Below are 12,161 nucleotides of genomic sequence, written 5' to 3' on the forward strand. Positions count from 1 at the left end.
ATTGGAATGAATGGCACAGGCAGAAATTTAGTGTTCAAATTACTACAATGTCAAAATTCAGAATGGTCGGGTTGATTAGCAATTTGATAGGGTTAAGGAAATTGTGGTAACTCTTCTCCAAACCATTCAAAATGAACATGATAGATCAAAAGCTATGAGCACCAACTCACCCAGATCCTTGTTCCTGCTCTTCATCTTGTCAACTAATTGCAATATTGTCACCCTCTGGTCATTCTCTTGCATTTCTTGCAACATAGACACTATAAGTTTTGCATGACCTGCAGTCATATTGCTGTTAGAATCAAAATGGATTTTGCTAAAAAGGATTGCACTTCATCCTATATGCAGAAACAGAGGAGTTGATAGTTATCCAGAAAAATTCTTCCTCCCAATTTAAATGGACCAAGTAACAGACAGAGGCACATCCTCACAAGAGAATAAGCACCCCAGGGTTCATAATGTTCTTAAATTTACAAAATGAAAACATAGATCTCTAACCACAGAACACTTTGCTATAGAATTCAATTTTATCTCCTCTGTTCAGAAGGCATATAGATTCCAAAGAGAAAAAAACTTAAGGATTTTCTATTAAGTATATAACTATTGACATTTCAACAATGATATGAGAGTAAAGCTAATTGCTTCTCAAGGACTGGTAAGGTAAGATAAATACAATCCAGAATCTCTTTGACTTGGCTATGACAATACCACACTCAGTTACCTGGCGATAAAGGAAATCTAGTTTTTCATTTATTGCATAGAGTATGTTAAAATGTCTATTGTGAAATTAATTTTCAGCATAAGCTATTGAATCAGATTTAAGAATCTTTTGAATCGGAGAATTTACTTGACATACCAGATACATCGAATTCTTTGATCTCGTCATAGGAGGAACAGTTATCACACATCCCTGAGAAAGAAGTATTATAAACCTAGTCAGGTTTTGCAAGCAAAAGAGTGATATGTTGATCAGCAGTTGCAACAAGCACCAAGTTGTACCATTACAATCTTGTAAAGGCTCAGCAAAGTGTCTGAAGAAAGCACCACGCCGACATTGCTGTTTAGACTATATAAAAGAAATGAAAGCTGAATCAATAGCTAAGTGCTTCCAGAAGGTAGAGAAGCTATTAGGATGAAGGTCATAAGACTGCTTTTCCAAAATCTTGACAGATGAGAAAGACCGCAAAATTAAGAAAAATGGATCATTCTTTCCATGCTTGAACACAGCTCTTGTAGTTCATGAAAATCAGACTTGATGCAGAACTCAAAAACTTTCAATCCTTTTTTTCTTTTTCATTTTTGGTTGGTGGGGGATTTGAGTGGCATGCAAAAAGGATGTAAGTATGTTCATAGTAGCCTTGTCTATTCACACTTAAAGGCATTTATCCACCTTAGAATGAACCACCAGGACGGTAACATTAATATTCATTGCGCAGCATATATTAGGATGCTAAATGACCAATTAAAATGTTCAATGTATCAATTCCAGATTAGACTTATACCTACATATTAATACAACCATAGAGATGGAAAGGGAGCTAATTATCTTACAATGCAAATTAAATGTTTTCTAAGGTGAGTTCCTAAAGGAAGTCGTTCTACACAGTTATAACCAATAAAATAATCATACCAGACAATACCGCACAATGTCGTAAAGATTTTGCAACCCTGAATTTTCAAAAAAGACCATTGAGCTCTGCAGAAAATGTGCTGACGTCAGATTCATAATCAGTTAATAACTGAAAAACGAATTTAATGATTCACCAACTAATTACCTGCCTAGAAACATCAGCTGGTCTAAAGTAGAGCAAGCATTCAGAAGGAAGCCCGTCTCTTCCAGCTCTACCACTCTCCTGAATAAGAGAAATTACAGGAAAAAAGACTCTAAAACCAAAACTAAATTATTTTGAGTAACACAAACCTGGTAATATGTCTCCATTGATTTGCTTAAGCTATGATGAACAACAAACCTGACTACAACCAACCATCATCATTACAAATACACAAAAGCAAATCCGTAATTGTTATGCATAAATGAAAAGCTTAACAGAAGACACTCTTAAAATGCCAAAATTATGCCTTAAATTTCTTCACTAGATATTGAATGTTCTATTGACCTAGCAAATGACTTATAAGAAATTTAACACACTCCCACTCCCAGGGAGAGCAATAATCCTAGGCTCTCAGAAATTTAGCAACTTCTCGCTTGTAGATCCTGTAGGAAACAGGTGGTTAGAACTTTTTATCACTAGACCAGATGTGCTTGAAATTATGGCCCCATGAACCACATCTCAGAGGAACTCAGTAATCTATTTGCTGAGAAATTAATGTGGTTTAAGTGAGTTCCCAAAGCTCAATTGTAGAGAAAATTAAACAAGACTTACTAACCATCTGGTTTGTTGATTCCCATTCCAAAAGCCACCTGCAAGACAACAAATTCCCCAATGATATGTTTTACATGATTACATTAGGGTACCAGAATCTCCTGAACATACCGTGCCAACAATGACTTGTAACTTGCCACTACTCCACCTATCACATAAATCACATGACAAACTCAGAAAGTCAAACATATAACATACAAAATGAGCACCAGCCTCATCAAAACTGAAATCCATCAACTTCAAAGACTAAAGTTTTGGACCTCCAAAAGACGACTGAAAACAATAAATAGATCATGAGACAATATAAAATAAAAAACACCAGCATACTATTATACTCATTTAAGCAAGCTACTATTTTCTGCATGAGGATAGCGAGGTTTGATATTTTGTAAGAGACACATTTCCAACCTAAAAATTTTAGGCCTAGCAGCTGCACGGGACTTAGCACACTCAATACAAATATACATGGCAGGCACAAAGACACAGTTCCTTTGACATGCGCAAACAAATTACAAACTAATACCGCATATGGACCTTCTCGCGAGCATGCACATCCATATCTGCATGGTAATAATCAGCTGAGATTCCCCTCTCGCGCAAATCTTTTGCAACCTAGAATTTTTTGGATATATTCATAATGCATGAATGGATAATATCTAAAAAACACTTCCATCCAGCCATGTAAAAGATAACATGATAAGCAGAATCATTTATATAGTTATGTCATTCATATCCAATTCAGATTGATATGCCGCAGCAATAATCACAGAATAATATGGCCGTCTAGGTGCAGCTTACACTTCAGATTACAACACTACGCATGCATAGTTGTACTTACAAGTTTTGGTGCCTAATTGCATTGCCTCATGGTAGATATCAAAAACCACATAACAATTAAGAATTCTAGTGATCAAAATTTAGTTGGAGAGGAGTACAGCGTCAAGCGTGCAGTTTATAAGAGCAGAGTGATGTGAAGCCCAAAGCAGCAGAAATTGCAAGTTCCGAACTCCAGATTCTTATCAATATTTTCAACCCAGTGCCCGCCTCCCCCACCCCAACCCAACAACCTCTCACAAACCTAATGCACATGTTCACTTATTAAATAAGTCAAATGATCCACCAATTAATTAGAGAAACCACACATGAATTTCCCTTATCAGATGAAAATGAATGATCAAGAAAGACCGCAGTTAGGTAAAAGAGGAAGATCACATACCTGTTCACACTCTTTTCTGGAAAAGCAATACACTATCCCAGATTCATTATTTGGATAGGATGTTTGTATATATTCAGCTATTCCATCAATCACTGACTTTCCAACAGAAGATTTTTCTCGTACCTGTGAAGTACATTGCATATTTCTAAACCATAAGCTGTGCAGCAGCAATCATGAATTTAAGATGTAATTCAAATCACTTAATAGTACTCGGAGAAATGGAAATAATGACAGCTATACCATGTAAAAGAGATTGGGCCTGTTCACAGAGCTAACAAATCTAATGCATTTCGGAATATGTAGCATATCCATCAGATCTTCTTGCACTTTTTTCGTAGCAGTGGCCTAGAGACAAAGACAAGTTGTATTTTACAGATATTAGTATAAAAAATTCATAACCTTCTAAATTTTGGTATACATCACTCAAATAAATAAATGACATACAGTTAAAGCAACCACTGGAACATCAGGAAACTGAGTCTTTAATATACCAAGGTTTCGGTAGTCTGGACGAAAATCATGGCCCCATTGACTACAACAATGTGCCTCCTGAAAGTAATTAAATTAACACGTTCAAATAAATATAAGCTACCATTTAACTGTATGTGTAGCTCTTAGATATAGAACACTGCAATTCAGTACCAAGAGCCAAAATAAAGGGGGAAAAGTAAAGGGAGAAAAGAAGAGGGCAAAAGGGGGAGGAAGAGGAATGAGAAAAGGAGCTATATGGGTTATGTGAACAGGATATGAGTGTAATTTGACTAATATAATTTCATATACGTGACATAAATTAAAGAAAGAAATTGAACACATGAACCAAAGCATAGAAAAAGAATTTTTTTACATAATTTGAGAAATAAAAGTTTCAGAAAATCATATAGTCAGATACTTACATCAATGGAAATTAGAGAGAGGCGACCACCATGATGACACTTTTCCAATTTTGACATAAATCTCTTGCTTTTTGATATCTTTTCTGGTGTGACATACAGTATTTTGAGCTCTCCTTCACCCTTTTCTAGAGCTTTATAAATGAACTTCTCATCTTCCTTGTTTGTTGTTGATGTCAACATGCATGCTCGGATACCTAAAGCAGCTAAACCCATTACCTGGACAATTATTAAAAATCAGAAACGGTTTTCTATTAATGCCAGCTAAACATTAAACTAATAACAACCTGATCTTGAATAAGCGACAACAGAGGACTGACAACAAGAGCCACTCCCTTTCTAAGGACTGCTGGAAGTTGGTAGCACAAACTCTTGCCTCCACCAGCAGCCATGATTACTAAAACGTCTCTTCCACTCATGATTGCATTTATGATCTATTCACAGGGACTAGATAAGTTTGACATGTAAACAAGGAACAAACTTTGATAAATTAACAGGATGTAGATTAAGGAAAACCTAATTCATGTAACTAGATGAACCATTAATGTTAAATTTATCATATATGAAAAAGAACAAGACACAAGTTGAAATATGTAGATTTATCTTGAATTTCAATAGGATGCAAGGGTGCCAAAAGACATTTTGACTGGCATTTCAGAAAGAACAAGTTTTTTTTCTCTGATGGCCAAAATGAGTTCAGTTGCAGATAAAGCAAATAAAATTATTAGAGTCCATAACAATCTTCTTCCAGAGCACAAATCAATGTAGACCCAAGTGAATCTCCTTAGCTAGATGTATAAAGCCCTGGAAGCTCAAGGTGGATTTTAAAATCAAAGTGTGTCAAGGCAATTTTTTTATTTTCTTTCTTTCTCATAGTTTTCCAGTTAGTAGGATCCATCGTGTCTATTTCTTCCACCAAGTTTGGCTTTATGACTGACGACCAACTACCTTAGCAGGTGTAAATAGCAATAGATATGAGTTCATGAAATTGCCAAAGTGCCAAGGAAGCTCCACTTGAAGACAACAACCATAGTTAATTGCCTTAACGAGCACAAATCCAAATTTAGTATATGGCAACAATAAGCTTGTCTTCAGCCATTTGTTCCCACACAAATACGTAGAGCATCTTTGCGGCTGTCTGCACAAATTGCTTGAGGAAATGAAATGTGCAGAGAGAGAGAGAATTATCTGCATCATCTCAGAATACTAATTGTTTCATTAAAAAAAAATCTATCAAGCAGACTGGCATGCAAAGTCATGCCTAAAAGCAAGCTTTTAAGCTATAGCATTAGAAACATAACATATCTCCTTCCGTTAGAATTACATTAACCCAACTAGTAGGATTTAATAGACTGGAAAAAGATCATAGAAATCAACCGGCATTCTAAGTTTAAGGCAGCAAAAAGTAACATGCATGCTTTTTACATTCAAGTAACCTCAACGTGTAATGGAAAATCTAGTTAATCATCTTCAAAAAGATAAATAGTTTGATATATATGTCTAGATAAGTTTGCCAAACCTCTCGCTGATTTGCACGATACGAAGATATACCAAAAACATTAAACCTAACATCATCAGCTTCAGCATCCCACTCAAACGGCCCAGACCACTTCTCCACAGAAACAGATGGTTCATCATCACCATTGCTCCTAGATGATTCATTATGCTCCAAAAGGGCTTTAAGTTCAGCTTGTCTCTCATAGAGCTTTTCTTGCTGATCGAGCAACATCTTTATTTGCTCTACAGAGAAGTAGAAAATATAACAGCCGTTACACACAAACCATACAGTGACATTCAGTCGATTCAAATGAAGATGAGAAAATGCGAAACAAAAAGTTATTAAAACACACGGAACAATAAATTTCTTTGGATTTTGACAAACATACATCACTGACTAACCGTAGAAATCCAAATTAAAGGAGTCAACACGAAATTAACATCAAATATATGCTACATTGGCGTTAAACATTGAAAACAAATTATCAGATAAGTCCTCTCAAATTTCAGGAACTGAATTGATACAATAACTAAAAAACCACAGCACTTCTGCGGAAGGAAGAAAAAAAATGCTCTAAGCTGCGATAGGCATAGAAAACCATAGCCAAAAGAAGGAAAGAAAAAAAAAATTAAAAAAAAAAAGAAAACAAAGCAAATGAACTAATTGGGAAACATTAGCAAAGAAAACAGCCAAAATAATACAAAATCAAAAAGAAAAATACCTTGAACATCCCGAAGCTCCATTTCAACGCCGAGTAACTCCGTTAACATTTCTTCAGTTCTTCCCATTTTTCCTTTTCTTCCAAACTCGAACTCTTCCTCAGAAGATAAATAAAATACAAATATAGGACGAGAAATAAATTTGATCAGCTTTTGCTTCAGTTTTTCCAGCTGATGCGAGTTCGAGAATTGGAGGTTCTCCGTTCTCCTACCACAATGGTGAATTGAAGAAAACAAATAGTTATTGGATCTATAATGTGGACTGTAATATCAGCTTATGTCCAATACATGGGCTTATACCATGCTATTAGGCACAAGCCCAATACACTCAGTGAACAGCCCAGTTCCAATTAAAGCTCTTACGGCCCAAACAGTATGAGCCCAACCACATGTTACAACGCCAAATATCTAAAGACAATATGTCGTTTGAATTGAACTTCCAATCCCACGAATGTGAGTATATATACTTTTACTTTTAAAATGAGTAACTTTTATATTAGTATTTAGTTTTATCTTTAATATTATTTTTGTATTTGAAAAATCATAAATGATTTAATTATTAATCGATTTTCGTTATTAATGTTACTTTTGTATACGAGTAATTACAAATATCTTAATTAATATCCCAGATTCACCATTAATATTATTCTTGCGATATAATGACTAAATTCGAATGTTAATTGAGCCATTTATACTATTCACGTGCCAAACTGACATTTGTAGCGAAATTCAGGTGCCAATATGATTTATACCTTTTTTATAATCGCTTCTTGTATATCTATTTCTTTAAGGGTTTATTTGGTCGTGGTGAAAAGTTGACGTATAAGAAAATGAAAGTAAATATTGATGTATAAGAAAAAGTTTGGTGTTTGATTAGAAAGAATATTTTGAAGAGAAGTAAAACTGAATGTATATAAAACTCCATCGGAGTTTAATATCGTTTCCGACACTTTCCGTCCAACATTGGGCGGGGAAAAAGAAAAAAAAAAGTACATATTCTCATCTATATATTTTCCCAATCTTTTTTTTTTCATTCCTATTGATAATACAGATACATACTTTTTTATAAAAGATAAACAGATCGCCTAAAATCTACTACGTGAGTGATCATTTGTAGTATTTTTTTATTTTATTTGAACTGAATAATTTAGAATAAATGCAAAATACTTATTTTTATGAATATTTTTATTAATAAAAAATATTTTTGCTTTTGTTTGATGAATTTTTCTACTAATAAGATTTTTAAATCTTTTATATACTAAAATTATTTTAGTATAATAGTAACTTATTTATTTTTTAATACAAAATAGAGAGAAAAAGTCAAACAGTAACATTATAAAAAAGTATTTTATTCTCAATCTAGTTTTCTCGTACCAAATAAAAGAGAAAGAGTTTTAGAAACTTATTCCCCTTCCAATCATACCAAACAACCCCCTCTCCTTTGCCTTTTCGCTCCTCTTTTTCTCTCATTTGAATCAAACGAATCATAAATATATACTCTAACTTAAAAATATCAATATATACAATTAATTTTTAAATTAAAATATATTAAAAGACGTAAGAAACTCCATTATAATAATATTTTGTGTAACTTTAAAGTTTGTACCTATTCGATTTAGTACTATAAACAGAAACTTTTATTTTGTAACTATAAATAGAGCTGTGGAAATGAAATTATGTACAATTTCTTGCATAGTTCCTCAAGATCATGTCAATATGCTCCCCTGTCCTGGAAAGTCACTTCTGATGATGAGAATAAAAAGACAAAATTAAATAAGATGAATAAATATGATAGAAAACTTTTCTGCTAAAGTCTGGTTCGTGCTTGATCCCATTATTGATCCTTGATGCAAAAATATTAATCGTTTAAACAGATAAACTAGTTATGACAGTTGGTACGACCTCACGACCTCGCGTTTTTTTATCGTTTCGTCAGTCAAGCAACGTCAGTTGGCTAATTCCCTAAATAATGAACAATCCTGAAAACATTCACAAGATCTAATTCACTAACAATATTAATAAATATAAATGCCTAACCAATAAATTCCTGCGATAATCTATTTAAATTCCCTGCGATATAAAAGTGGTGTATCTTGTCCGGCATTCAATTCCCCCAAAAAGTAAGGGATGTCAATCATCGCCTCATCCCCCATCTGGCCACATAATTGTTCAAAGGTCATCATCTCTCCCAGTGGTTAGGCCCTTAAAAGACTCCCCTAAAGAAATTCCACAGATTCCTTGTCCCAGATGGGACCCTTATCTTAGTTTTCTGTTTATCGAGATTTGAATTCGAAATCTCCCATCTTCACGCATATGTAATCAACAGCTAGGATCAACCTAAATTAGCCAACAGATTCAAGGGCATTCTGGTCCCATCCCTTCACAAGTTGCATCTCTCAAACCCCTACAACAAACTTTCAGTTACGAGGGCACATACACGATTGCTATAATAAAAGTTAACTAATTAAATTATTTGCTCCAAGCAAGTCTTCCGACAAAAGATATAGGTTATAAGTAATTAATATAAAATTGAGATAATTACACTCCTCTCTTTGGATATTTAGTGTAATTATATATAAACCCCCTACAGTTTGAAAATTTTCATCTTACCCCTGAGGGATGTATCCATCTAACAGTTAGGTTTATTTATTAGTTAAAATTCACTGAATTTGTTGATATTAATTAAAAAAAACCTTTATGAAAATTGATATTTAACATCGACTAACTTATTATTGATTTATTGGAGGTCAAATCATTTTTCTGACTAAACTAACCGTATGACAGTGAAGTTAAACCTCTTTACATGCATTAATATGTGAAAGCGTATAAAGATAATTTGGTCATAAAAATGATTAATTTAACATATAATAAATTAATCGATAGTAAATATAAATTTTTATCTGAATTTTTTGTTAATATAAATAAATTTGGTAAATTCATTTTTTATATGAAAGCAAACTTTAAAAGTTATATATAATTTTTTAAATTATAAAAGATTTATATGATACAAAGTGTTTAGGTGATTAGTGTGTAATTACCCCTATAAAAAATCGTATGGAGACACGAAGAGGTCGGCGTCATGGGCAACATGTGAGGCTGACAGCAGCAGCGGTACTTCTCACAACCCGACAAATAAAACTTTTCGGTCTTGTACGCCGTATTACACGTGTCCGGATAAAGGGCCCCACGTATATTTTAAAGCCAGGCTACTACGTCACTAGTGACGTCACAACTTTTTAAAACCGTGGGACGAGTTCAGCTCTGCAAATTAAGGTTTTTGTCTCAACAATAAAGTTAATTTTGAACTTTGAGTCTTATATGAATATTACTTTATTATTTTGTATTACTTCCATCGTTATGAATAAAATTATTAATGAATTTAATAATTTAGAGTATTTTACTTACGTTGCATCATTTAACTTGCGATTTTATAAAAAAAATTGTAAATTTATATATCGTCGTGTTTTGAAATAAAGTAATTAATAAATTTAAAAGCATGGAATTCAGATCTGCCATAACGAAGTTTGAATCGAGTCTTATGAAATTATTCTTCTAAACATAATATTCACAAAATACGTGTATGATGTATTATCTTAAATAAAAATATGGCATAATATTAGGATAAATCACAACGAATTTTTTTTAGATTTATCATAATTATAAATATATAATTGTTGTTTTGGATTTTCATTCGATTTTTCTGTTAATATCAATAAATTCAGTGAATTTTGATTAATATAGAAATTAATTTGTCGGACCAAAATAAATTTAAAAAATATTAGATATAATTTTTCAAATTACAAAAGGATAATTTAAGTCCAATCGGAATTCATTGTGATTTATAACGCGAGGAAAAGTCATTAAATTTTGGTGGTGTATGGAACAGTGCGTGTTTAAAAGGCCAGCTTTATGAGGCACTCGCTCCCAAACTTGTGTCCCTTTTCACATTTATGAATCTCTTATCCCATCCCCACCCCCACCTCCAATGTATACATATTTATTTTATTTAATATAAACCTGCTGATAAATTGATGTATTGCTCAATTTATTAATATTGATGTAATATTATATAGAGTTTATTATATTTTTATCCCGTCTAAAATGCGGGATTACAATTAATTTGCAATCTGTACTTGACTTCATTTCTTTAAAATTTGGACAAAAAATGATTATTAGCAGCAACAAAAAAAAAAAGAATGTAAAATTTTAAATTTGCCCGTCATGTAAATTTTTAGGTATACTTTTATATTTATAAAAGGATAAATTTATTTTAGTTATATATGGAGTGATGTTCACATCACTATATTTTTCCCTTTCAAGAATAAAATTATTACATGAAAATATTAAATGATTGATAAATTTAAAATTTATATAATTTTTGTTGCCAATATCAATATTTTTCGTTCACATTCTAACGAAAAGGAGATTAAGTGTAAACAATGAATTTTCAAAAAGGATGTAAGTGTCATTTGGAAACTTCTTTTAGAGAATGTATAATTTTTTATTTTCAGATGAGTCTAAATATAATTAACTCTATTATATAATCATCACTTCTATAAAACCTAATGTCAGCAAATTCATAAATTTTGACTAATTAAGAAATTTATTTGTTGTATGAAAATAAATATCAGGAATCTTAAATATAATTTATTATTATACTAAATTTCATAAGATAACAATATAATTGTTTCTATTAATTAATTGTGATTAATACTTAAATTGTCGAGTTGCTTTTATTCATATCATTTTTTTTTTCTAATTTTTAAATGTTATGTTTGGATTTATATTTTGAGTATTTCATTTTGTATTTTGGAGATAGAGAGAGAAAAATATAGATAAGTAAGTGTGCATTGAAAATAGATGGTATACTTGAATTTGTGTTTTGAGGTAATTTAAAATATTTTAAAATAAGTGATGTAGGTTTGATGTTGAAATTTGAGAGATAAAAATTTATAGACAAATCACATATGTTATATATATATTTTTATATATAAATATGTATATATATAAATATTGTATGTTTAAAGTTGTATTTTTAAGAAATAAAAATTATTATTTATTATTAAATTATGTCTCATTTATATTATATATATATATATATATATTATATATATGAATCCAATCATAGTGAAAGATTTTCCATAATCCCAAGGAAGGCATTTTAAAGAAACTCAACCCCTACGTCCAAACTCCCCCTTTCCCCTCAAATGAGCAATCCCTTCTCCACCACAACTCCTGAATATACCACCCCCACCTCCTCCTCCTCCGTCTCCGCCACTGGTTTCCAAAGTCTCCGCCCCTACAACCACCACGATGCGGAGGAGCACCACCGACACCCTTTACTCCCCGGACTTCCCGACCACGTAGCCCAACTCTGCCTTTCTCTCGTCCCACCTTCAGTTCTCTTCTCCATCTGCCATTCTTGGCGCCGCCTCATTTACTCCCCCTCTTTCC

At 32.5% G+C, this 12,161-nt stretch overlaps 1 protein-coding gene across 5 annotated transcripts in view; it reads right to left on the reverse strand.

The window, feature by feature from the left end:
• LOC105164975 (mediator of RNA polymerase II transcription subunit 34) overlaps positions 1 to 6,940 on the reverse strand; it is a 10,712-nt gene extending 3,772 nt beyond the window's left edge. For 4 of the 5 annotated variants that reach the window (XR_002287192.1, XM_011083829.2, XM_020694301.1 and 1 more), the window contains exons 1-16: positions 6,710 to 6,940; positions 6,010 to 6,230; positions 4,778 to 4,924; positions 4,494 to 4,709; positions 4,045 to 4,149; positions 3,841 to 3,945; positions 3,601 to 3,723; positions 2,908 to 2,996; positions 2,496 to 2,532; positions 2,389 to 2,422; positions 1,922 to 1,974; positions 1,776 to 1,853; positions 1,631 to 1,696; positions 1,000 to 1,066; positions 857 to 910; positions 171 to 278 (exon numbers count right to left, since the gene is read on the reverse strand). Coding sequence is in view for 4 of the 5 variants with exons in the window: in XM_011083829.2 (XP_011082131.1) it covers positions 171 to 278; positions 857 to 910; positions 1,000 to 1,066; positions 1,631 to 1,696; positions 1,776 to 1,853; positions 1,922 to 1,974; positions 2,389 to 2,422; positions 2,496 to 2,532; positions 2,908 to 2,996; positions 3,601 to 3,723; positions 3,841 to 3,945; positions 4,045 to 4,149; positions 4,494 to 4,709; positions 4,778 to 4,924; positions 6,010 to 6,230; positions 6,710 to 6,776 (1,570 nt within the window). In the remaining variant the exon portion in view is untranslated. Of the gene's footprint in view, positions 1 to 170; positions 279 to 856; positions 911 to 999; positions 1,067 to 1,630; positions 1,697 to 1,775; positions 1,854 to 1,921; positions 1,975 to 2,388; positions 2,423 to 2,495; positions 2,533 to 2,907; positions 2,997 to 3,600; positions 3,724 to 3,840; positions 3,946 to 4,044; positions 4,150 to 4,493; positions 4,710 to 4,777; positions 4,938 to 6,009; positions 6,231 to 6,709 lie in introns of those variants that run through there. The other variant, XM_011083830.2, reaches the window with a different exon arrangement.

This window comes from Sesamum indicum, linkage group LG6 (genome assembly GCF_000512975.1).
Source record: "Sesamum indicum cultivar Zhongzhi No. 13 linkage group LG6, S_indicum_v1.0, whole genome shotgun sequence".
NCBI lineage: Eukaryota > Viridiplantae > Streptophyta > Magnoliopsida > Lamiales > Pedaliaceae > Sesamum > Sesamum indicum.